A 27,265-nucleotide genomic window follows, 5' to 3' on the forward strand; every position below is an offset into this window, starting at 1 on the left:
AGGAAAGTTATGGTATGGATGGGAGTTAGGAAACTGGGGCTGGGACCCAGCTCTGTGAGGTCGAGGTTAAGCACATAGTCAGGTCCGATTTCTCTCTGTTAAGTTGGGAATATGTTTGAAGTGACACTTTCTGGTTCTTCTGTGAAGCCCGTAACCACCACAGCTCTCCCTTTCCCCCCCTCAGTGCCCTCATCCTACTCTCTGAGCCTTCTTGATCCCCAGTGATGGGTCCCAGTACCTCTCGTGTTATGTTCTGGCTACCAGTGATGTGGCTGAGCAATGACCCTTTATTCACTCATGCCAATGAGGTTCTCTTTTAGAGAATTTTCCCAGGTGGGGCTAAAAGGTAGACCACCAGTCTGTCTTGACCTCTAGACAGATGCGAAAAGAAATGCAGGAGTTGGAGAGTGAGACTGTCTTCCATCACAGGAGCTGAAAAGTGGAGTGACAACTCAAAGCGAGTAACAGTGTTTGCAAAGAGAGGGACCAGGAAGCAGGCATATGGACAGGAGCAGAGATGCGGAGAGGGGAACACTAAGAATTTCCAGGTACCAGTTCTAGGCCCTGCTCGACAGTCTAGGGGCATATGTGGCTCAGGTATTGGCATTCTGCTCTGAATTGTGTAATCAAGTCCTATTTTTTGCTCAAGATGGCTCTAGATTTGCAAAGCAGTCTTTGCTTTGTCACGTAAAGTCATGATCCTAATTAATGTAGTGGGTCCTTTCCAGGGTCCCTTCCTCTTCGTGATGCTGTGGCTGTGGGATGGAGAACACTTCTGCTTCCTGCTCTGGACATGACTGGAAAATACCATCAGGGTTTTTATACTCTGAAATCAAGAGTTGATTGGCAAAGGATTATTATATTTTCGATTGAAGAGATGCTGAATTCTAAGTTATTCTTCTCAAGTACTAATGCATTTCCTCATCTGTGAACTAGGTGGTCATTTTGAACAAATTAAGATCCAGGTAAATCTAATGAACAATCTTCTGTCCTGAACCTCACAGGCTTGGTTCAGTAGCCTATGTCAGGTTGAAGCAACTGGGGCAATTCTGCGTGGCCACAGACAACCTGTGTGAGCTCTCCGTCTCCAAATCAGTTCCTAAGAAAATTCTGCCATTAACAACTTTCTTGTATTGTCCCAGATATCTGCATATTGATCAGGCTTTCCTTAGGTCTCAGAAACACCATGTTTTTACTGCATCTGACATCAAAGATCATCACAAAACAAAAATGAACAGGAAAGAGTTACTGTGCACAAGGAGACATTTAATGTAAAGCATTTACCTTCTATCCTATCTTAGGAACATGCTTAGTTAAAGTATAGAACACTTCATCATTTTTTTTTAAAAGATTTTATTTATTTATTTGACATACAGAGAGAGAGATCACAAGCAGGCAGAGAGGGAGGGGGAAGCAGACTTCCCACCGAGCAGAGAGCCCGAAGCAGGGCCCGATCCCAGGACCCCGAAATCATGACCCGAGCTGAAGGCAGCGGCTTAACCCACTGAGCCACCAGGCGCCCTCATTTCATCAGTTTTTTTTTTTTTTTTAAAGATTTTATTTATTTGATAGAGAGAAATCACAAGTAGACGGAGAGGCAGACAGAGAGAGAGAGGGGAAGCAGGCTCCCTGCTGAGCAGAGAGCCCGATGCGGGACTCGACCCCAGGACCCTGAGATCATGACCTGAGCCGAAGGCAGCGGCTTAACCCACTGAGCCACCCAGGTGCCCCTCATCAGTTTTAATTACTAAATATTTTGGCTTTAAAATCTGAATTTGTTTTTTTTTGTTTTAAAAGTCAATTTAGAGCTTATTTCCCCCCAAATAAGAAAATAAAAGATTAATCATCTTCCTTAAGTGGAAAGTAACATCTCAGTGATTACTTATTTTCTGCCCGCTTTAAGAAGACTTTGAGATGTGGAGAAACAGGAATCCCCGGGGCACTGTTGGTAGGAAGGGAAACTGCTGCAGCCACTGTTGGAAGACAGTATGGAGGTTCCTCAAACACACACAGAAACACCGTGTGATCCAAGGATACCTCTACTGGCTATTTATCCAAAGAAAAGGAAGATGCGAACTCTAAAAGCTATGTGCACGCCTATGTTTATTGCAGCATTATTTACAACAGCCAAGATATGGGAGTAAATTAAGTGGCCATTGACAGATGAATGGATCAAGAAGATGTGCTATATATACACAATGGAATATTAGCCATAAAAAAATAAAATCTTGTCATTTGCAGCAACATGAATAGACTTAGAGGATATTATGCTAAAGTGAAACAAGTCAGAGAAAGATAAATCCCATAAGATTTCACTTATATGTGAAATCTAAAAAAAAAAAACCAAAAAACAATAAAAAAAGCAGAGACAAACCCTTAAATACAGAGAACAAACTGAGGGTTGCCAGAGGAGCAGAGGAGAGGAGGGTGGGGGGGGATGGGCAAAATGGGTGAAGGGAAGGGGGAGACAGGGGCTTCCAGGTATGGAATGAGTAAGCCACAGGAATAAAAGGAGCAGCATAAGGAATATGGTCAATGATCTTGTAATAGCTTGTGGTGAACACAGCAGTAACATACAGAGTTCTTCAATCACAGTGTTGTACCCCTGAAACTAACACTGTATATTAAGTACACCACACACAAAAAAAAGTCTTTGACATGTTCCATAATTAAAAAGAAAAATAGAACCATTGAAAGAAAGTTAAGAAAATCTAAAAGGGCTCCCAGAAGTCAACCTGAAAGAGAAGCGAGACAGGGTAACAGGAGCTCAAGGTAAATTAGCTATTAAAATTGAGCATCAAGGGGCACCTGGGTGGCTCAATGGGTTGAGCCTCTGCCTTTGGCTCAGGTCATGGTGATCTCGGGTCCTGGAATCGAGCCTGGAGTTGGGCTCTCTGCTCTGCGGGGAGCCTGCTTCCCCCTCTCCCTCTACCTGCCTCTCTGACTACTTGTGATCTCTCTTTGTCAAATTTAAAAAAAAATTAAAAATTGAGCATCAAATTTATCTGAGAGTGGCACCTGGGTGGCTCAGTTGTTAAGGGTCTACCTTCGGCTCAGGTCATGATCCTAAGGTCCTGGGCTCGAGCCCCGCATCTGACTCCTTGTTCTGTGGGAAGCCTGTCTCTCCCTCTCTCACTCCCCCTGCTTGTATTCTCTCTCTCGCTGACTCACTCTCTCTGTCAAATAAATATAAAAATAAAAAATCTTAAAAAAAATTTTGAGAGAAAGCATTCCAGGTTAAATAACATAAATGGCTGCCTTTTCCTGTCTCTAAGTATTAATTTATAGGATACTTACAACAGTGTTATAACAGAGAAGTCCCAAACTCTACATATCTCTTTTCTTCATTACTATGCTATTTGACCACTGGAAAACCAAACAACGGAGGTCCAGGATCCCCATCCATCAAGCCATGAGTCTCAAAGACACTGAATTCATTCTACCTCTCCTGTTTTTCCCTCTTTCAATTTTTTTTTCCAGAAAATTCTGAAGGTCTTTGGGGGTGGAGATGGAAAATACCTCGAAGATTAACAACACTTTAGATGGCCCACGACTTTGAAAGCTATTTTAAAAGGTCAAGTATACTATAACAGGGATATCGCAATAGATTTATTTTAAAAAATATTTTTAGAAATACTGTTTTCAAGAAAAAAATAAACTTTATTAATTTGATGCTTCTGAACATATTAAAATGAATGAACATAAAAACATTTTTTAGTTAACTTGGAAGGGAAAATGAATTCACAGAAGCGGAAACAGTGAAGATATGTACATTTGGGCAGATTCTTTAACTTCTGTGTTAGGTTAATGGTTATGAATGTATTTGAGCTACAGTGACATTTTACATCATTTCTCGACTGAATGTGTCGATATTTTACTGAAAATGAACAAGATGTCACAAAAATAGAGTAGTAAAAATGCACTTGAGGTTAGAAAAGATTATGCCCATCACAAGAAGATATTTATCCGTTTTCCTTAGGACATGTTGCCTCTTTTCTTTTGCAAAGCTTTCATTAGATCGGACATGAAATCTTGCTCTCCGCTGCCTCCCCCGCCGGGCGGTCCCGGGTTCTCTTTCCTCTTCGGGGGAGCAGGAGGCCTTTTAACGCCAACGGGGGGCGGCTTCGGGGCCTCGGGTGCAGGTGCAGGCGGGGGAGGCGGCGGGGGCGGTAGCTGAGAGCCCGCTTCCCCTGCAAACGACGGCGGTGGGGGAGGCACGAAGTCCGGGGGCCCGTCGTTAAAATCAGGGGGCGGCGGAGGGAGCTCGTCGTCCTCCAGGGGTGGCGGCGGCGGCGGTGGTGGCAGAGAGTCGTCGGGCGGGGCAGGGAAGCCTCCCCTCGGGCCTTTGGCCCTGGGCACTGTCGCAGGGCTGCCGCATACGTCTGAAGACCGTCGCACTGGAGGGGGAGGTGGCAGGCTGGACTTGGGCAGCTGGTGGGCCCTGGGCGCTCCTGGGTCGTGGTTACCGAAGGCTGGCTTCTTGTCCTTCAACAGAGCAACCACAGCATGACATTTCCACTGAAAGGAGAGATCTGCCTCCCGAGGGGTGGGGGGAGCCTCCATCACTCAGGCCCGGAGACCACAGGTGGTTCACCAGCTAGCTCCTCTTTGCTCTGCCTTAGGAGAATGACTCCAAATGACCCTTAACGTTTTTCCTGATAGTAACATTCTTTAACTAACGCTTATCTACTATGTCTTCTTAAGTAAATGGAACAGGAGGTCTTTACCTACGCTAATCTCAGTCTAAGGAAATTCAAAACGGAAGCAAAATGGCTCTCCTGGAATTCCCACTCGTGCCTTGGTTCCCAACACAAGCCAGCCCAGGTCCTGGGCATGTGCAGCCCTAACATTTTTCCTGGTCTGAGGAGCAGGTGTCTATGAAACAATTTTGCTTCTGTATCATACCTCCGGTGGCCGAAAGGAGATGAAGAAGCTTCCCCCCAACTTCCCCAAATCTCCTGGCTTAGATGTCCTCCTTTGATTAGTACAAGGCAGATGGGAGGGAAAAATTAAACGGAGTTTTCACTAGGTTACCGGTAACCTTTGTACAAATCTGGGCACAAAGAGTAACTCTCCTAGCAGACCTTTTCTGCCTTCTCTTGCATCAGTGATTGCTGGCCTGCTGAGAACAAACGTGCTGCTCCCCAGGACTGTGAGCTACCAGGGAGAAGCCAATTACACGCTTTTCTCCTTCGGCATGACCACTTCAAGGGAGGTGGTGGGTGGACAGAGGAGGCCCACACGGAGTCCACAATCTTAGATTTACCTTTTGTTAAACCCTGTGACAGTTGGCCGTCAGGGATAAAACGAGCATCACGGGCTTAGTTATTATCTAATGCCTCAAGGTTATGATGATATCAAGTGAGCCAGGTGTGTGCCTGGGTTCGAAAGAGGAAAGTCATGCAGCCCATGTTGTGGTGGAAACCACCACACCAGACTTGCTCAAAGGCTGAAGAGGCAGAGTCCTCCTTCCGCCGACGGTGGAACAGATAACAGTAACTTACATTTATATAATGCAACTTCCTCAGGAATTTCAGGCAGCTTAGCTGAATTCTTCTGTTTTAGTGATAATTATCATTGCAATTTACAATTTATCAAGCTTTTTTTTGGCTTAGCAACGTCTTACCACTGTCGATTAAATTTAGAAGTTATGTCTTGTTTTGTTTTTTTCCTACAAAGTGCCTTACGATTGAGTTTCTATTTTATTCAGTTTATTTGCTTGGCAAGATGAGCTAGTTGACTAGTGATGACTTAAAAAAAAATTCTCAACCGGCAGTTTGGGAATTGATGTTCACACAAAGCTAAGTCAGTTCTATTCTGGGATCCTTTCATTGCTTTCAGTATTTTTGAGTGTTTCTCTTCAGTTGCCTTACAGGAACCATAGAAATAAGAGCTGACGGCTCAGTGCCTGATGTCAAACTTGAGAAGCGCATAAGAATATTAGAGAAACACTTTCTACAACGGTTTTCAAAAATTATAACAGTTTCAATAAATACAAGATTTAATTCTTCCCATCATAGGCTGATGGACAAAGTGAAAGGGGGGAGTGAAGTGAAAAATTATGGAAGGTACAATTATTCAAGGCTGCTTGAATCACACATGGAAAATATTCAATGGAATAGTCAGTTGATATGTTCCCAAATAGACTAGTAACTAGATTTTAACTTTCAGCTACAATTTTCAGATTAAATAAATCTTCATTAATCTCCTCTACTGAAGAAAAAGTTATGGAGAATGTTATGTCAATTTGGCTATTATTTTAAAATGTGTTTTCTTCTCCATCACCCTGAGGATGTATGTAGAACATTAAAATGCACATTTTCTAATAGAACCTTTATAGCAGTCATCTAATCTGGTTTTGGGGCTTAGTCAGCATTTAATATAGGGCTTCTGACTAACTGGTTGCTCTAATTTATTCAGAAAAAGATAAGTAAAAATCCCAAAGACTTAAAACTCAGGGTCTACTTTCAAAATGCTAAAACCACTTGTTTAAACCAAGAAAATCTCTTCAGCCGAAATCAGTGTAGCTAAATTAAAACTATTTACCAAGCAAAAGTATTAAAAATTTTTTTTTTACATTTTCCTGGAGGAATGTGATAACAGTTGGCTTTAACTTTCTATTCTAGTCCGCATACATTTAAGATTAAAAAAAAAAGCCAATTACTTAAATGAAATTATAATGACTTCTTAGTTGTTGTAACTAGATTTTCTCTTTTCTCAGAGCAGTTACTGCACACTGCTAATGGTTTAGAATACGGGCTTACCAGAAAGAGGCTGAGAATGAGGTCAGTTCCTCTCTGGCCTTACCTTAGCTGTTTCTGCATGCCTCTGGGCTTCTTCGAGAACAGCACTTACAGAATGTACAGCCTGGGGGATCTGACCATTGGCTTGAGTGGTGCCTGCTTTAAGCCCTGATAAGAGGGGAGAAAAACAAGAAGGGTGGGTAAGGCATATTCAACATTCTTGCAAGTTCATCTAAAAACAAAGTAGTTTATATATTTCCAAAGCAAAAGACAAGGAGTCATAGGTACACAGGCCTTAACAGAAAAATCTGACGTTCTATGGCAATACTTCAGGAGATTCAGCAAAGGTTCAGGAAAGTGAATGCTTTATATAGAATATAACATCTCCATTAACTAGGGGCCTAGAGAATAGTGCGTTCTTTTTCAAAAGACCTTTTTTTTTTTTTTTTCTTTTGGAGAGGAAGAGTAGGGAGGGAGAAGCAGAGAGAGAACCTTAAACAGGCTCCACACGCAACACAGAGCCCTACTAAGGGCTCTATCTCAACAACCTGAGATCATGACCTGAGCTGAAATCAAAAGTCGGACACTTATCTAACTGAGCCACCAGGCGTCCCTCAAAAGCCCCTTGATAAGTGGAGAATAAACTCTGAAAAACTGTTAAAAAAATTCCTGCTGTTGAAGATTTTTCTGAAAAATATGTTTCTAGTTTCATACTGTGCTGTGTACAGGAACAACTTTTGAACATTTTTCTCAACAAAACATATCAGGGGCACAAAAACAGTAGACTGAGGGGACTGAGGAAAATGTGCAGACTCCTGAGATAACCTGGAACAGGCTTTCTTCCAGAAAGTTCTGATAAGCACTTATTTTCCTGCCTTTTGGTTTACCCTTTGTCACAAAAGTGAGACTGAGGTTTCACAGTTTTCAGGGAACCTGATAGGGTTCTTCAGATGTACGTGGATCTCTGTGGTTCCTTAAAGAATATCCTGGAAAGCATGGCCATCTCTCCACAGAATGACCAAACTGCCACCCAGCCCACAATGACAGAGTGAACTCAGAGACTGCTTTAGCTATGCTCAATGCCAGCTGTTCTGTCAGATATTTATGAAATGACCTTTAACTTGCTTCTTCAAATATTTTCCCAATAGTTTGAGAAACTCATCCATCTACGTAACAACTCAAAGAGTGTTAAGAACTTGAGCTTGGGAAGAAGCGAGTATTTGATAAGAGAATATTAATAGGGTCTCTAGTATCTCTCTACAAATTATTAAATACCAGCTGGAAATGTGTACAGGACAGAAATTGGAAAACACATTAGCCGAGTGGTCAAAATGAATGTTTTCAATGAGGGGCAAATAGACACCATACGTCTCCTATCGTGATACCCTGCGAAGGACATGCAGCCCTCACGCAGGATTCCTGCCAAAAATGCACTACCTGAGATGAATCATAAGGAAACATCAGACACGACCAAACTGAGGGGTGTTCTATAAAATAAATGGCCCTTGTTCTTAAAAAGTGTTAGTGTCCTGACAGAGAAAGGCTGGGGGAATATTCCAGATGAAGGGGGACTAAGGAGACACAATAAGTAAATGCCACACACAATCCCGGATGGAGTGTGTGCCAGGGAAATGTGTGTGCCGCGGGCTATCGAAGGCACTGCTGAGACAACCGGCCGAACTGGAACACGGGCTGTGGTTTAGATAATACTAATATGCAATTCTCCAGATTTGATAATTGTACTATGGTTAGTAAGAGAATAGTCGTGACTTTAAGAACCACAAAGGCAAGACTGGAGGGGAAACGTGTGTGAGGTAGTCAGTCTACTCTGAAGGGATTTGGAAAGCACATGTCTGTGGGCAGGATATGGAGAAGCGGGAGTTGGGAGATAGAAATAAGACAAATAGGACAAATCCTTAGTATTGGTGATCTGGGAAAAGCGTTCACAGTACTGTTCTTAACAACTTTTCTGTGTGTTTGAAGTGATTTCAGGATAAAGATATTTGTGTCCACTTATGCGGTTGAAATATTAAACAGGCTATAACCACTTTCTCTACTGCCAGTTTTTTCTTACAAAATCCATGTTCCTCATTCAGCAAGGACAGCCGCCTCCTTGTTCTGAGTGGACCTTCCCTTGCTCTCCTCAGCATGCCCTCTGTGCTGTCAGAACCTACATGATGTGACTGGTAAATGTGCATTTCTCTAGCTCTAAGGCTCATTAAACGGCTCTAATTAGCCACAGCTTTGTTCTGGAGGCCAGGAAGCAACAAGTCTAAGCATCTTAAAGTCTTAGGATGTTTATACTTAGGATTTTCTTATACATATTCAAATCCTTTCTTTATATATAAACACTTGTACAAAGCAAACAGAAACTGAAGCTGAATCCTGAAGACCATTGGGGGAAATTCCTTTAAAGGGCACAAATGTATTTTCTTTTTGCTTCTTTTGCCCAAACACAGGCTGATTTCTCACCAACACAGTGTGTGTTATTATGTTAACTATGATGTGCTGGTCTTTAATCTGTCTGTGAGAACAAATGAATAATAATAATAATAATAATAATAATATCCCAAATGCTCCAAGCTATGGTCTTCCCATGTACCAGGAGATCCAGTCTTTTCTGTGGGCTCTCTGCACCATCCTGGGACAACCCATGGGTACCCACATAACCCATATATTCTGTAGGTACTACTGACTTGGGTTCCAGGTTGTCTGGGTTCATTCTATTAACAGTCCCAGCCATCAAGCAGCAATAGAGTCTTTCCTACTCTCTCTTTAGGAGTCCTCAGAGGAATTAGGGGTCGGAAGCTGATTGAACAAATATGCCCCAAATGCTTTATAGGACTCAAGTGCATTCTGAAAAGGGGACCAAGCACCACACCCCTCATTCTTAACTCACATGGTTTGTGAAAGGCCAATTCTCCCACTTGACCGGGCAAGTCCAAGGGCAGCAACCTCTTGGGCACTGTGAGATCGTTAGGAATGGGCATGAAACAGAACCCTTCCAGAACTTTTTCAGAGATGGGGCATTCTATTTGTACTAATATTTATAGCTGTGTGAAGAATGTAAGCCTAGGGAATCACTGGCAGTCCTCGCCACCTTATGGAGACAGTGCCTAAGAAAGAGACCATATCTTGAAGATGTTGATGACATCACTTACAGTCCTGGATCTTGCTGTGCCTGAAAGCTGCCTACCTCTGGACCTCCTAGTTTTGTGCATTAATAAATCTCTCTCCCTCACTCTTTGTTGCTTAAGCCAGACTGAGTTGGATTTCTGTCAATTGCCATGTGAAGAGTCCTGACTAAAAATAGTTGCTAAAGTCAAAGTGATTTAATAAGTACTAAAAAACAAAACAAAACCCCAAACAAAACCCTTTATGGCTGTTCTCTAATATGAAAAAAAAAAAAAGCTGTCATTTATCAAGAATAAATTACTTGTGAAGCACTTTGGATACAGAACAATGCCTCCATGTTTTTTCAGTTGGGAAGTCATAGCAGAAAAACCTCATGATGCCCTTTCGTGTCTAGAGGAGAAAACAGCTCTAAACTAATCAAACTGGCTTATAAAGGACAATTCATTGTAGACCTGAGGATAGTGATGAGGGAGCACGAGGCTGGCTGAGGACAAAGCAAAAGCTGGCGCCTTTGAACCAAAGATGTCTCAAGAATTCTTTCTTGGTCATCGGCTCCGGACCTCAGCCCACCAAACTTCACCTAGGTTCTAGAACTTCATCAATAGGAAGGGCTTAGCCACAAGAAGGAAAAAATATCACAGAGGGAACATCATCTGAAGTCCCTAAGAAAGGATGCTGTTTGGGGCTTTGAAGAACTAGGAAAAGCAAGTGGCCCATGAGCCAGGAAAAGGACGAGACAGGTCAGGAAAAGAGGTGGCAGAGCTGGGCAAGGTCTTATTATGCAGGTTTGGTTGGCCTTGCTAAGGGTTTGGGACTTTATCTAAGGTTAGTGGAAAGCTTCTGAAATGCTACCCATAGGGGAGAGATCACATTTGCATTTAGAAAGGTGACTCAGGGAGGGATAGAAGTCTGCAAATGTAGGGAATTGAGCTGGTATGCCACCACCACTGGAGGCCAAGTGAAAAATCATGGCAGCTTGGGTTTTGTGGGAACGGAGATGAACAGACCTCGACAGATTTGACCAATATTTAGAAGGTAGAATCAACAGGATTTGGGGATGACTGGATTCGGATGAGTGAGCTTTTCTTGCATGTGTCCTGCATGAGTAACTGGGCAGATGGTGATTATTATTAACAGAACCTTGAGACCAACAATGGAAGAGCAGGTTTGGAGGGTAAGATGATGATGTTGTGTCTGATGTATCCAAGTGGAGCCCCTGGGCAGACAGTTGCATACATGGTTTCGGATGTTAACAGAGAAGTCTGGGTTGGATTAATAGATTTGTGGGTGGTCAGCACAAAAATGGTGCCATGAGTGGATTTAGACCAGTTAGAGAGACAGTGTAACATGAGAAGAGGGTTAGGATTGACTGGGTTGTGGGTAATTTAAGGTGGCACAGAAGAAGAGTTAGTAGAGGACATTAGAAAAGAGTGACCAGAGAAGTTGGGGGTGGAATGGAAGATGTGGAGTGTGTACTATTGAAAAGCCAATACAGGAGAATGCTTCAGGCAGGAGAGGTCAATTGTGTTGATGCTGCTGAAAGGTCAGATAAGAAAATGGGTTTAGTTGCACAGAGGCATTTTGTTGCATAGAAGCCACTGGTGGGATTGGCAAGAGCCTTCTCCATGGGACATTAGAGGCAGAAACTTGCCTGAAATGAGTGGAAGAGCGAGTGAGGGTAGAAAAGTGGAGGCGGCACATGCGGTCTACCCTTCAGAATAGTTTGCTTGTTGGGGGGCAGTAGCTGGAGGGAGATGTGGAATTGGTTTTAAAACTTATTTGTTTGAAGAAGGGAACAATGTTGATGAGAAGGACCCCGTAGAGCAGAAGAGAAAGAAGAAAAGGATGGTATGATAAAGCATCTGTCTAGTCTTGATCCTGAGTTCCTGGCACAGAACTTCTAAAACTCCTGGTATTTCCAGAATGACTGGAATGTCTTTGCTATTCAGTGAAACCCTAGAATCCCATCTGAGTTTATGCTAACAAGATGGCTTGGCATGTGGGTTGACTATCAGAAACACTAATAGGTGATTAGAGGGGTGGGGGCTTTGAGCTAAACCAACCTCTGGGGAGGGCACTGAAATCAGCCATGTGGTTGGTGAGAGGACAAAGCAGCTCTGCAGCCAGGGCCCTCCTAGACCTTGCCCTGTGTGACTCTTTATTTGGCTGGCCCTGATCTGTATCCTTTATAATAATAATAATAATAATAATAATAATAATAATAGTAGTAAGGATAGCACTTTCCTGAATTCTGTGACTCATTCTGGTGATGTGTTGAAGCTGAAGGGGTAGTGGGAACACCTAAAATTATAGGCAGTAGGTCAAAAGTATGGCTGGCGTCTGAAGAAAGGCAGCCTTGTTGGGGATGGTACCATTGGCCTGTGGGGTCTGAGCTAACTCCAGTGATGGGCATCAGAGTGATACTGCAGAAGATCAACTGGTGTCAGAATAGGGGACCAGAGCAGGCATGGAAGGACTGGCTCTTGTTAGGGAGTAACTTAACAGACGCAGGTAAATTGTTGGTTTTCATGGTGGGAAGTCAAAGGAGTTCCCACTTGATGGTTCCATTTTCTTTGCTGAGAGTGAAGGATTTGGGGGTTGGAAGACTGAGGAGAGTGAAAAACATCTGAAACAGTGAGAGAATCTAGGAATTACATTGACAGGAACAGGTCTTCTCAATGTTATTGACATCTGGGACTGGTAAATTCTTTATTGTGTGGGGAGCTGTCATGTTAGGACAGGCAGCATGCTTAGCCTGTACCCATTAGATATCATAAGCATTTCCCCCAAGGTGTGACAACCAAAACTGCTTGTAGGCATTGCCAAATCTTCTGTAGAGGGCATGGTGACCCTCAGCTGAGAGCCGCTAGTCTCGGAACCGTAGTAAGATCAGTGGGCGGTATTAAGGGCCCTGTTGTGGGTGACGTCCAGAGCTCTGTGGTGGAATCACTTGCTTTGTCTTTTTGGCGACCAGCCCCCATCCTGAAGCCACCCTGGCCGGCCAGAGCCGCCTCACTGGCATAACAAAGACACGATCCCTCAGGAAATTCCTTGCGCTCTTGAGGCTGTGTCTGGAACTGAGGCCAAAGACCAGATATATTTCTCATTGAACCACAGAGACAGTCTGTGATCTGAATGAGCAAAATGAATACAGCTGATGCCACAGATGACCCCCTGAGCATCTGACTGGATACGGCTCTTCCTGGCTGCTGACCACGAAGCCCAAACTCCCTGATGGATACTCAGTCAGCCAGAGCCAGGCTATGAAACCTGTCTGGGTGACAGTGTGTCTGTCAGTCTATACTAGCTGCTTCCTTCTGGGAAATGGCTGAGATGTCAATGCTTGTAAAAAATAACTACAGCCATTAGCTGGTAAGAAACAGAGCTTTTTGCTAAAGTCAGTGATCCCAATTTTAGAGAAAAATGCTCAGAAGAAAAAATTCTTTGGTTGTCTGGAAAGGAAAGGCATCTTAGTGTTCCCTCAACTCAAAAGACTTAGAGCCTTACAGGCTCATCCTCAGTGTGTAAGATCTGAGGCCACTGGATCTGCCTCAGAAATAGCCCAGGAGCCTTTACTGGAAAAGAGTCCCGTGCTCCTGGTAAAGATGCCCCAGGTGGTCTCAGGATGCCTCATCCCAAAGAAGGACTCCATCTTGGGAAGTGGAAAACGGACAGCCTGGAACTCCAAGTGGTGTTTCACTCCCAAGCTGAAGACTGACAGAATTAGGAAACCCAACTCCCAACCAAACTCAGCAACCCTTCATTTAGTAACTCAATAAATATTTACTATATGCCTGGCTTGTAAACTCCGGGAACACAATGTGCAACATGGTGAGATGGTCCTTTGTCTTTTGGACACTTAGAGAGTCCAGTGGAGAAAACAGGCACTAAACATGTTCATGAATACATAAAATAATTACAAATCGTGTTAAGTGCTCTGCAGAAAACAGTTTTATGCAGCAAAAACACTTTCAGAAGCTCACTGCACACAGAACAGTTCATCTGGACACATCCAGGGAAAACCTCTTTAGGTGTTGGGTCAAATCTGCCATATTGTACCTTCTACACTTTCAAGCAGCTGTGACCCTTTCAGCAGCAAAGAATATATATACTGGCCTTCGATATGACCATTCTCTAACACTGAAGGACAATGACCAGAACTTTCCTGCTGTAATTGGTTCCAGTTCTTTCAATCATTATTTATCATAAAGACAAGGTGTTTGAATTACAGCTCAGCCACAGAGAAGACATGAGACACTCACTTATTCCAGCTTCAGAATTTCTCCAGTTGTGGAGTGTGGATAATAAACTATACTTTGCAGGGTTGGTGTAGGAACCAGAAATAGTCTATGTAAAATGATGCCTTGTACACACTTCATCTCTCAAAGTTTTGTCCTTCTCAAAAATACAAACAAGAAGCTGTTATGTTACCACAGAATGTGATATCCAAAATTGGGTACAAGGCTTTGGCCACAATACCATGAGGCAAAACACCAGGAGATCATCTCGTCCTTTGTGGGGGCTGTCTGCTGGGTGCTAATGGAGCTTTGGACACCTTTATACTCTGTTGAGACACAGTATTCTACTAGCTCAGCCTAAACTGGTGATCACCATCTAATCCACAAGCCTATCATGAGAAAGTGGTTGAAACTTTGCTGAGAATCACATTTATAAAAGTTGGTTATAAATGCTGAAGCTGTATAGTATTATTGTTCAACATTATAAATGTTGAAGCTTTGCTAAGAATCTATTCATAAACATACAGGTGTGTGAGGAGATCTTGAGCCAACAAAGTTCTGTTTTTATCAAATGTGTTGGGTAAGTTTGAACCTGAGCGCTAAGCTTGTCAGGATTTCCCTGCACGGTACCTGTAGAAGGTGGGGCCGCGCTGGCAGGGCCCAGGTTTGTCCACCGGGAGGCGAGCCCGGCCCTCTCCACAGCCCGCTGATAGTTATCAAAGAGAGTCTTGCCATACTGGGGAGAAAACACAGAAGAAGCAAGAAAGAAATCCATTTATCCAAATCTCGGACCCAACTGCAATATACATATTGAGGAAAAAAGTACTAACTACCCTTTTTACTTCTTTCCTGAGCTGTTTTTTAGTTTATTTCAGTAAAAAATCCACAGATTGTTTTCTCATGTTAAATGATTTGCCAGATTAGCAGAGTCAGTTAATACTTCTACTAGATGTCAGAGGAGGGCTTTCGCCACTCAGTTCTGATTATGTGGGTCTCCATGGAAATCTACCACAGGTTATGTGTTGTGTTTCTTAATTACATACTATGAGTAAATAAAGCTCTCGATGAGTAAATAAAGATCTGAGAAGCCTCACGGGAGAGTAAACCCTTGATTCTCAGTTCGTTAGAGAGGTCTGTGTTTCCATCACTCTCGCCTATTAAAAAAACCCTGTGGGCAAGTAAAGAAGTCGGGCCTTCGGCAGCACTGACCAGCCCAGGATGGGTCAGACGTTTGCAAGTAGCACAGAGTCTGCGCCCAGGTCAGGACGCTGGTGTGCAGTTCAAGACAGGGGGAGCCCAAATGCTCTCTTACCTTGGCAATCCTTATTCCCATGACCCACTGGTTTAGGGTCCTTGCGTCGTCACAGCAGAGGTATTTGATGTACTGGGACTCCTTCTGAATCTGGGGATGCTAGAAAAAGGTAATTTCAAAGACCATTTATAAATTATTTATTAGCATAGTTTGAATTAAAAAAATGTATATGATTTCCTGAGATGGTGGAAAATCGCTGGTAGCAATTTTAGGATTAAGAATAGGGATATTTTTATAAAAATACATGCTTATTAAAAAAAATAAATAAAAATTAATTAAAAAAATAAAGAATATGTATAAAAAAAAGAATAGGGATATTTTTATATTTTATTTTATTATTATTTAAAGATTTTATTTATTTGAGAGAGAGAGAGAAATGAGGGGCAGAGAGAGAGGGAACCTCAAGCAAACTCCGTTTCCCCAATGAGTGTGGAGCCCAATGCATCGCTTGACCTCATGAAGAATAGGGGTACTTTTAAATGGACTAAATTTTGAAAGGACTTAAGGAACCTGTGACATGATTTGTCATAAGCAGTTCTTACTATATTAGCCATAATAATGTTCTCTTCTGCTTTTTTAGCTTTTGAAAGCATCCGCATACAACATGTTTCCTTTCCCACAAGAAATCCGAATCGTCTCTCCATTCAGATAAAGGACCCTACATGATGTAATTCTTTTTTTTTTTTTTTTTAAGATTTTATTTATTATTTATTTGACAGAGAGAGAGATCACAAGTAGGCAGAGAGGCAGGCAGAGACAGAGAGGAGAAAGCAGGATCCCTGCTGAGCAGAGAGCCCGATGCGGGACTCGATCCCAGGACCGTGAGATCATGACCTGAGCCGAAGGCAGCGGCTTAACCCACTGAGCCACCCAGGCGCCCATACATGATGTAATTCTTATGTCACAGAATTAATGCTCTGTGACTCCCAGTCAGACTGGGTATTTCTGTTACGAGGAATTCAGATTTCTCCCATTCTTAATTGTCTTTTCTTTTGCAAACTGGTCATTGTGGTCTCTGGAAGGATGGCCCAGAGAAGAAATACTCGGTCTATTCTCAAGTGGCAATGGCTTGGAGATGCTGCACTAGGATCTGGGCCTTCCAGGAGCTCACATTCAGAGAGAGGAGAGATGCCCGCAGGTATGAAGAAGAAAGACACTGGGCCCCTCTTTCTTAATCCTCATTGCCCTTGTAATTTCTGTTGGGCGTTTCTTTCATAGACTGTGCTCCATGAGGGTGGGGACAAATGTCTGAAACATGTCCTGCTGAAGTCCCCCATGTCAGCGCGGACTGGTGCGTGATCAGTATTCTGGTCCAGAGCTGGAAATACTTGTTGAAGGAAATAAACAAGAGCAAGATTTCTGGTTCAGCCAGAAGTCTTACGGCTATGAAATGAACGACAGGCAACAAAATCTAGATTCTAAGATTTATGCCATGTGTATTTTCATGGGTTGTTATCATTTTAAAAAAAGATTTATTTATTTATTTGAGAGAGAGAGAGAGAGAGGGAGAGCACTCCCAAGTTGTGGGGGAGAGGGAGAGAGAGAAGCAGACTTCCCACTGAGCGTGGAGCCCAAGACAGGGTTCCATCCCAGGATTCTGAGATCATGACCTGAGCTGAAAACAAGAGTTGGAGGCTTAACTGCCCGAGACACCCAGGTGCCCTGGGTCATTATAATTTTTAGTAATTATTCTATAGAATAATTACAACCATAACCATTGTGTGTGCATGTGTGTGTGTGTGTGTGTGTGTATGTGTGTATGTGTGTGTAAGACCAACTCCTTTGCCTCTACCTCTCAGAGGGGCTTGCTAGCCCTGCGAGAATGGGGATGAACAGGCGGGGAAGTGGAACGCCAAGAGAGTGGGAGCCGTGTTCGTGGGCAGGAAAGGAGCAGAGCTGGCATTCCTCTCCTACGGTATCACACAGACCTTCACTTTTGCTTTCGGCTCCATCACAGACCATCAAGAAAATGGCTATTTTCAAAGTTGACCTAAGCAAGGGGCGTTGTGCTTTTGAACGTCAGTCTGAACCTGAGGAGCAGCATCTGGATGGTCACCCCGCTGATCTGTCCCACAACTCACTGCTGTCACTGCCCAGAGAGGATAACAAGACTCCTACAGACTCTAAGAGCGTGATGAGAGATTAGGAAGTCTTGGCTTTACAAATAAGAAAACGGAGTCCCAGAGAAGTTACTATTTTACTATTTTATGCCATGGTCCACCAGCGTCTTGGGGGTCTCTTATCCTGCTACTGAGAATTTCTGTATTTACATTAAGCTATTAGGGCAGAATTCCAAACTTTAAAGGTAACAGAAAAATTCAGAAATTGTAAAGAATTCTTCCTTTTGGCCTTTTGACCCAGTTGAGGAAAGACCACCTTCATACTTTTCTCTGTAAACGGACCATTCTCTTTGTTTAGTCCTTACTCTGAGAATTTGCCTCCGTATCACTTGAAGAATGGTCTTCGGTTTTCCGAGGGCGACACCACCTGGTTCACAGTTCTTCATTATGGTCAGCAGATGGCAGCACACACTTCTGAATGGCTGCTGCACCGGTTCCCATAACTGGTGTTCAATGCTTCCTGATTAATTCTGAATGTCAGATTTTAGCTTTATTATTACTGTAACCCCAGTGATCATTCTCTGTGGAGGCCTTTGAAAAGTAAATTCTCTATCAACTCAGATAATATGGCCCAACGGCAAAGGTGGATTTGTAACATTAATTAACTGGAAGGTCGTATTGATGACAAGTGACTTATTTCTTGGATGGAATGTAACACTCCACAGATGCCTGCAGCCTTCCTCCGACAACAGAATCCACAAAGCCAAACCAAAGTTCTTGTTATTCAATACCAGAAACACAGCTCCCTGACTTACAACAGCATTCTTGCTGAGGGTCACATAAGAGGAGCAAACACAGGTCTCTTCAGCCACTTAATGCTTATAATTTTTCTCAGAAAGCAGATGTTATTTTTTTATTCCTGAGAAATTTTAAAAGTTAACACTGTTATTTTGGGCTTGGTATATTAAAATATTTTTCGTTCGTTTTTTTGGTTCATGCCATGTGAGAACCAGTTTCCAAGAGCAGACTATACGTCACACTGTGCTTGCGATGAGGTGTGTGAATCAGCTGTCTGTGTAGACGCTCCCATTTAAACAGCATGATAAATAATTTCTTAAGTATGCTATTTATCCAAATAGAGTAAAATGCGGTTATTCCAATGAATATAATGGGTTTTGAGGATAAAAGAGACAAGAACAGGGACGCCTGGGTGGCTCAGTTGGTTAAGCAGCTGCCTTCAGCTCAGGTCATGATCCCAGCGTCCTGGGATCGAGTCCCACATGGGGCTCCTTGCTCAGCAGGGAGCCTGCTTCTCCCTCAGCCTCTGCCTGCCATTCTGTCTGCCTGTGCTTGCTCTCTCTCCCTCTCTCTCTGAAGAATAAATAAAAATCTTAAAAAAAAAAAAAAAAAAAAAAAAAACTTTTTAAAAAAAAAAAAAAAAAAAAAAAAAAAAAAAAAAAAAAAAAAAAAAAAAAAAAAAAAAAAAAAAAAAAAAAAAAAAAAAAAAAAGAGACAAGAACACTTGAACTTGGCTCCTCCTATGATGATGAGGTCACTGTATGGACCTTGGTTCATTGTCTTCAACATTCTCACTGACTTCCTTACACTACACGCACACTCCAAAGGTATACTGGGGAATCAGCGTCCATTGACCTCCGAGGTAGCTTGCAATCCTCAGATTTTATGGTTCTAAGATGAATTATCTCATGGGCACAAGGTTCCTTTCTGGCTCTCAGGGCGTCATACAGCAAAGTCACTGCGCTTGTTTTCCAGTCATGGGGCTTGGGATCTTGCCAAGGGGTTTCCTTCCTAAGTCTTTCACTGAAAAATTATTTGCAAGGGGGTTTAAGAAAAAATAAGTGCTGGTTTGGTACCATTGGCCCGACTCTTATGCATTTGGTTGCATTGCTCCTGAAAGAGAGAAGCTCTTTCATGCAGCACAATACACAAGGGTCAGGACAACTGCAGAACATTGCTGTTAAAAAGGATCTTACAGATCCTCTAAACTGAGGGAACTATGTGTTACAAATGAGAAAACTGTGTCAAGAAGGTAAAACCAAAGGCTGAAGGAGTGGCTAAGAACTAAGGACCTGTGAATTCACCAAATACCTTTGGGTGCTAAGAAATATTCCTGTCATTAATAAGGAGGGTAAGAGGCTCACACCATAATTAGAAAGTGGTGGTTGGGATGTTGCTGGAGGAGATATATGTCAACAAATATATGATTACCCTATGACATGGTGAATTTCCTAGTAAAAGTCTGAAAACAGAGAATGAGAAAGGCTCTTTGGAAGAAGTGTATTCTATCATTTGATCCCATCTAAGGCACATCTAGAAATTCTGCGTGGCTAAGGCCAGGGAGCCATGGAAAGAAGCAGAAAATGAGCTGGAGCCAGAGTCCAGAGCCTGTTGTCAGGCTAGCATCTGGACATTGTCCTGTAGGCACCAGATACTTTAGAAGAGTAGATGGATGCAGGCAGCTACCAGCAGTTATGTGGAAGATGGGCCTGGGGTGCGGAGGAAGAACAGACAGAGAGGGCTAGATGAGAGACGTGGCGGATGGGAAGTCAGAGCTTGATGACGGATTGGACAAGAAAGGGAAGAGAATGGACTTCTAGGATGATTTCTCTATTTGTAGCCTGGAAAAGGAGTTGGGTATTACGCGTGTCACTGTGTCCTCTCTAAAGACATGTTGTCATCCTAACGGCTGGTACCTGTGAATGTGCCTGTGTTTGTATATAGGATCTCTGTAGACATAATCGAGTCAAAATGAGGTCACACCTGATTTGGGTGGGTCTTCGTCCAATATGACCTTGTCCTTGTGGGAAGAGAAGCAGCAGGCGTGCAGAGAGTGAAGACCACGTGATACAGAGGCAGAGACTGAGGCAGAGACTGGCGTTACGTGGGTGTAAGCCAAGGAAGGCCAAGACTTGCTAGAAATTGACAGAAGCTAGGAGATAGGCATGGGACAGATTTTCCCTCAGAGTCCTTCGAAAGGAAGCAACCCTACGGACACCTTGATTTCAAACTTCTGGATTCCTGAATTGTGAGAGCATAAATTTTTGTTGCTTTAAGCCAGCAGCTTGTGCAACTTTGTTATGGAGGCCCCCCAAAAGTCGTGTAGTGGGTGATGGTACCGTTTGTCTCGACTGGGACTGCAGAGAGGAGGAGTTTGTGAGGGTGGAGAGGCTGGGGTCACCATCTGCCGGGTTATGGCTGAAGTGCCCTTGGACACGTAGTTATCTTAGGTATAAGACTGGGAGAAAAGGTGAAACAATTCTCTATAGACTGGGAATTATTTGCGTCCAGACAATGGCAGGAGCTGTGGCTGTGAATAGGATTTCTCCGAAAGAGCTAGAGTCTGGTGAGAAAGAAATACAGAACCCTGGAGAACTTTCCAGTGTGTGTGGGAGGTGGAGGAACCCACAGAAATGGAGGAGTAGGTGGACAGAGGGGGCTGGGGTGAGGGGGAAGCGTTTATCACCAAAGCAAATGATGCCAGGAGGACCAGAAGGCTGAGGACTGAAACAGCGGATTGTTCACTAGCAACTTTAATAGTAGTTTCAGCACCAGAGGGAGGAGAAACCAGCCAGAGGGCGAGCACTACAAAGCCAAGTTCTTTGTTTTATTCTCTACGTATTCTAGGTCCTGGATAGCAGTAGGCCGGAGAGACATATTTTGGAATGAATGAGTTTTACCGACAGAATAAAAGTTGAGGATGACGAGAGCATATTGCTTGCTCAAGCAATCTGAGTGAAAGGGAAGGGGGAAGCCACAGGTGTGGGGCAGATCAAACCGAGGGAAGTGATTTGGAACCCCCGCCGATCTTCACACTATTTGGATGTGTTGTAGCCCAAGAGAAGAATCCTCTGGAGAGAGGGTGAAGATGCTGACGCCAAAGGGAGTCCTGGGTGGCGCGGTCCCAGGAAAGGGCTCCTGGTGGAGGGACTGGCTGTGGAGGAAGGAGACTTTTCCTCTGCGACACAAAGCTGGAAGGATGATGACTGTTAGATTAAGTTTAGAGGAAGACAGGAAGTAAGCCAGGACAACCCAGTCCTTCCTTTCTCTGTCTTCTCCAATTGGAAGGGAAGGTGTGCGGACTAGAGACGTTCGTAGGTGAGAGACTCCTCGAGAAGAGTATATATAGATGATGTCAGGGGATGAAACAGAAGATCGAGTTGAGCAGAAAGCAAGGGAAAAAGCTGCTAAAATCTTCTGTGAGTGCAGGAGCTGACCTGGTCAGCACAAAGCAGACTCAAGAACCAGAAGTAAGCCGCTTAGCTCAACTGTACGAGCCCCACGCGTGCTGTGGCTCTCGAGCAGACTGGGGAAGGGAAGGCGCGGTACTGAAAGAATGCTGACCCCGAATCTCAGCTCAGAGAAACTCAAGATAGGAGTGAAGAGAGTTTGTTCTCAGGAGAACACGCACCATGTTTAACAATAAGCATGGCTGACCTTGGCCAAGTTCATGAACCTCTAAGAGTTTCTGTTTCTACATCTATAATGTAGAGATGATAATACTTCCCTTGAAGGGCTACTGAAAGATTAAGCGAAATACTGCACGACAGGACCCAACACAGAGCCTGTACCATGAGAGAGCGCGTTACTATTACTATAATATTAATGACAGAACCAGGTTTTGAAAAACACAATGGGGCAGGGGGGTTGATGTGCCTTTCGGTTCATTTGTTCCTTCAGCCGATGTGAATGAAGCATTTAATGCTGATTCAGGCTCCAGAACATAGTAATAAACACAAAAGAAACAGTCCTTGCCCTTGAGGTGTTTATATTCCACTAGGGTAGAAATCCAATAAAAATATAAAACACTAAATAACAAAATTTCAGATTGTGAAAAGTTCTGTGAAGAAAATGTAGCAGAATAAGGGGTGGAGAGGAGATGAGTTAACGGAGCAGAATTCCAGTGCTTTCTCCATGATACTCCGATGCCTCCGAACAGACCTCGAGAAAACCATCATTTCTCCTGGAAGATATTTACTTCCCCTGCCCCATGGCATTTAGCCTCAGAATGGGGTGAGAAAGAATTCACAAAAGAGGAACTCTGTCGATGGCTCAGAACGGGAGTGTGCTTCAAAGACACAGTACAAAGAGAGAAATGATTCTTGAGCACTAAGTCCTTTCTTTGGATTCTGATATCTTTCCCGTGAGTATGCACAAGCTCTAAGAGACTAAGGGAGAGGTGACGTCTATCCTGCCTTCTCAGAGTGTGGTCCTGGCAAACGGCGGCTGCAGTACCTGGGAATCTGTTGGAAGAGCTAATTCCTAGACCTGATCTCAGACCCACTGATCAGAATATTTCTGGGCCCAGAAATCTGTGTTTTAGTATCTCCCATAGTGATTCTCATGCACAGTAAAATTTGAGAATTTCTGGTAAACAGAAATATTAGTTAATGATAAAGTGTTGTCATAATGACTACCAATTAATGAGTGTTATGTTTCTAGGAACATACATTATTTCATCCACACAAGAAGGGCTGGGTACAATCATCCCCACTTTGTAGAAGGGGGCAGTGGGTGCAGAGAGTGTCGATAATGGGCCAGATGACTCCTGTCTTCCTGACAGCACCCCACGGGCTGTCATAATCAGTGAGCTCGCACTGACTAAGACACTTTTGGATGGGATTTCTCAATCAGTGCATGGCTATGGAATCACACAATCTCTTAACCTGCTTCTCCATATCCCGATTTCCTTTCGTAAAATACGTATGTATTCTCTGAATTCTGTACATCTGTTCACCCTAATGAAATGTGTTAATATCAAGAGAATCTTTTTCCATTTGGACAGAAAGGGAAATAAGTGACCAAATGTTCATAAACAAATTAAGCTCTCCAAACTGTGACAGAGCCTTTTACTCAGCAAATTAATAACAATTCCTGGTATTTGGGGAAGGTACTGAGAAGCATGCTTACGAGGAGAGTGAGCAGGTGACTGCTCATAAAACTGGTTTGAGAACAAAACTGACCCCATTCCGAGGGAAAGGGAAATGATCCATGAGGATTGCTCCTGACTCCCGGCCATTTCTATATCCATCAGGTCTGCCTTTTTCTCTATCTTGGAGCCCTGTACCACCCCTACATCCCACTTCAGGGAGGCCCCCAACCCTCTGCTGAAGGCTTATGCCTGGGATATGCGGGTTCTAGGTATTCTAGAATACCCTAGGTATTCTGCCTAGCCTGGGCCTATTCTGGAGCCTGGGCCTCAGCATGGCAATTCTTGGTGCCGCCTGGAGTTACCCACAACCCAGTCAGATCATTCAAATCACAATTCCAGGAGCTACTTCCAAACTTGCGAGCTGGCATGAGAAACTGAGTTCCTGTCCCGCTCACTGTGTTGAAACCTCATCCTGGGAACCTCTGGGTCTGAGATCTTCTCTTTCACTCACCAGACATCCCTGTTCCAGTCTCTGGGCCCCAGCCCTGGGGTCAGGGCCTTTGTTCCCTCCTGACAGTTGTCATTCAATTTGTCCACTCGGAAGTACACTCTGCTGCCAGCTAAGCCCTAACTGTGGGTGTTAGAGGTGAGACACACACACTCTAATACTCTTTTGTGTAAAACTTGGCCGTGCGCAGGGAAAGCAAAAATGCCTAGGCCCCATCCTTAAGTGTTTTGAGTCAGTGGGTTTAGAGTCTTAGAACTTCTATTTCTACCATGAGTCTGGGCTGTCCAGTTACTGGTCAGCACTTCAGAACTTCTCTCAAAACCTTCTCCCTCGGGCGCCTGGGTGGCTCAGTTGGTGAAGCGTCTGACTTTGGCTCAGGTCATGATTCCAGGGTTCTGGGATCGAGCCCCACGTTGGGCTCCCTGTTTGGTGGAGAGCCTGCTTCTTCCACTCCCACTCCCTGCTCTTCTGTCTACTTGGGCTCTTTCTCTAGCTCTCTGTCAAATAAATAAAATCTTTAAAACAAAACAAAACATAAAACCTTCTCCCTGCTTCAGAGATGTGGGCATTGGAAAGAACACGTGGAAATGAAGGCCTCCAGTCTGGTAACTTCTCAGGGTCTCAGAATTCCAAGTAAGGGCTCTGGGGTTAGTTAGGAACACAACGAAGACACGGTTCAGGCCGGCTGGTGGCAGGGGTGGGACAAGGCAGAGATTTTGCATGCAAGCAAACAGCAGTCTTAGAGAGTGGCCTCTGAGCCACCACCTGGTTGCCTGCTTGCTTGCTTTTTTTAGGAGCCCAATCAATGTAGGGCTTAAATTCATGACCCTGAGATCAAGACCTGAACTTCACTTCTGTATTCCTAGCGCCGGGACAGTACCTAGTAGGAAGCTGGCATTCGGTCAATATTGAGTAGATGAATGAATGAATGAGCCAACGAGTGAATGAATGCCCAGGCTGCCTGCACTGTCAGCGTTCTGGGAATGTTTGGGTCTAGGAGACAACCAGCTCCTAGAGTAACAGACGCATGATAATACCACACTAGTGGGGCACCTCTGAAATGACAGCGGGTACAAGGTCATCTCTAGTGATGTGCTCCTTTACTAAGAATGTTTGTTCTACACGCTAAATGTTAAGTGTTGTCCTCCACTTATGAAAATGATAGAAACCTAAAGTATAGACTTTGAACCACTTCCTCAGGAGAGGTGACAGCTTTGCCAAGGAGTACAAGGACACCCACACGGAGTCTGGCAGCATACATTTCTAGAACATTGTGATGGGGTTCTTCCTTTGTGGGGGATGGGTGACCAACCTACAAAAGATACTCACCAGGAACCTGATCTTATTTGCTACCTGTTCCACAGACTTCTATCCCAGATGGAAAATGAGGGAGCTGACTCTCAGGAGAAATTCTGCACATAGCTTTGGGCTATAACTATAACCTACACTCTTTGGTGTGAGATGTGATTGAGGGGCTGAGAAGAATTTATGGTGTTTTAGGGGGTGGTATGGTCAGAACAGCTACATAAATTCTCCGAATCCATTCCTGGGAGTCAGTTGTTAATTTGGCAGAAAACAGTTACTTCTGTCCAACCTTCCAAAATATGGTGCTAATGTCAACCTTACCAAACACCAGATAATTGCCTTTTGATAACATACACCTTAAGAAGGTTCAAGACCCAGTAGTGCTATTTTTAGACAAAAGTTATTTTTTACTAATTTTATATTTTCTGTATTTTTCTAGTACATCTTGTAAAGTTCCTAATTTCTAAAAGCTTCTTACAACGTAATAATGGTCTGATAAAGAAACTGAAAAACTGTATCAGATCTGTTCAATATGGAGAGCTTGCAAATATTTTTATAAGTGACAAAGCAGCCTGGATAGATTCATTATAAAGTTTTAGACTCAGAAACAGGAACTGAGGGCAGAAATGTTTCCACTTTTCCTATTTTGGTTTAAAATGAAAAAATTATTAGGATACGGTTGTGGTTAATTATATGACAGTTAGCATTTTTTTCCCTTAAAAGGAAATACTAACTCGAATTGCTCACACATCTAAATCAAGGACTTCTTACGACATACCTTTAAGACAAAGCAGTAGTCAGTGGGTGCTTTGTATCTCATTTTACACTGAATCCCATAGTAAATGTTGACATTTTTGAACTGTATAAAACAAGCCAGATCTCGAGATGTCTGAAAGAGAACGAAAAAGCTTATCTTAGTGGAGTTGGCAACTAATAATTTTTTAAGGTTGTCCTTGATGGTACAACTAAGGATTACACATTAGCAGAAAAATATTGAATTGTGGGTAACTTATTTAAGTATCTATCCTGTATATATGTGCCAAAAGTCAAGCCGGCATTTTTAGAGATTAAAGAGACAACACGGGGCGCCACAGACCCGGAAATGGAGAGGAGTACTGTAGTGCTGCTCTTGTAGCACCTGTACCAGGTCTCTAGGGGTTAGAGTTGATGGGCTGACCTTGACACGCCAGTTACTGATGCAGCCGGGACAAGGGGACTGACCACTCATCAGGAATTTCATTCTGGCTTTTGTCATTCCAAGTCAGTGTTGGATTTCATGATTGAGCATTAAAAAAGAAAAAGTCCTCCTCAGGATGAACAATAAGAGGTAAAACTGATGTTCAGTAAATTAGCACACTCTTCATGCACTTCTGCCTGAGAAAAAAAGATTCCTTTCATGCTTTCTCTTCGGGGCTGGCAGGGTTGCCATGGAGACAGAAACATCTCCTCCATGTATAATGTGCGTTGTGAGGACTGCAACCTCTAATCTACATATTCGGTTACACTTCAATTACAAATTCGCCATATTACTCCTTTTTTTTACCTCCACATTCTGTAATGCTTTACCAGGTTAAGGTAGAGGGCAGAATCGTAACACCTCAGTGCACAATTCCTCCTTCAAAGATGGTTGTACAGTATTTTTTCTCGTAAGGTATTCTGGATTTTCAAAGTCTTGTTTTCTTTTAAATTGAAGAAAACCTATTCATCATAATTTTAAGAACAATGTATTGCACATATAATTAAATGAATTACATATATTATATATTGGATGTATTTTTCCAGATGTTTCTGGGTGAACAGTTATATGCATATGTATGTGTACACATACCCACATACATACATATACACATACAATTTTAAAACTAAGAAGGACGAGATTTTACTGCAAATACTGCTCATTAACTTGTTATTTGCTTAACAGTGTCTTGGGGTCTTTCTACGTCCAAACATGCAGATGAATACACGACAGTCACGGAATGAGCGCAAAGCACTCCACTCCATGGCGTAATGATTTATTTAACCATTCTTACCACAGATGACAGCAGATTATTGCAATATTTTGCTCTTGCAAAAA

The 27,265-nt window shown here is 43.2% G+C and overlaps 2 protein-coding genes across 3 annotated transcripts in view; one reads left to right on the forward strand and one right to left on the reverse strand.

The window, feature by feature from the left end:
- Window positions 1-1,355, forward strand: part of LOC101691422 (protein adenylyltransferase SelO) — a 56,116-nt gene extending 54,761 nt beyond the window's left edge. Inside the window, exon 20 of the mRNA XM_013058944.2 lies at window positions 729-1,355. Within this exon, the coding sequence (XP_012914398.1) occupies window positions 729-747 (19 nt within the window). The 3' untranslated portion in view covers window positions 748-1,355. The remainder of the gene's footprint in view (window positions 1-728) is intronic.
- Window positions 1,356-3,639: 2,284 nt separating this feature from the next.
- Window positions 3,640-27,265, reverse strand: part of LOC101690745 (amyloid beta precursor protein binding family B member 1 interacting protein) — a 108,902-nt gene continuing 85,276 nt past the window's right edge. Inside the window, exons 11-15 of one of the 2 annotated variants that reach the window (XM_004757638.3) lie at window positions 25,970-26,080; window positions 15,429-15,527; window positions 14,747-14,852; window positions 6,808-6,911; window positions 3,640-4,485 (exon numbers count right to left, since the gene is read on the reverse strand). In XM_004757638.3, the coding sequence (XP_004757695.2) occupies window positions 3,976-4,485; window positions 6,808-6,911; window positions 14,747-14,852; window positions 15,429-15,527; window positions 25,970-26,080 (930 nt within the window). In that variant the 3' untranslated portion in view covers window positions 3,640-3,975. The remainder of the gene's footprint in view (window positions 4,486-6,807; window positions 6,912-14,746; window positions 14,853-15,428; window positions 15,528-25,969; window positions 26,081-27,265) is intronic. The other variant, XM_045084963.1, reaches the window with a different exon arrangement.

This window comes from Mustela putorius, unplaced genomic scaffold (assembly GCF_011764305.1).
Source record: "Mustela putorius furo isolate JIRA1106 unplaced genomic scaffold, ASM1176430v1.1 tig00000827_pilon_pilon_pilon, whole genome shotgun sequence".
NCBI lineage: Eukaryota > Metazoa > Chordata > Mammalia > Carnivora > Mustelidae > Mustela > Mustela putorius.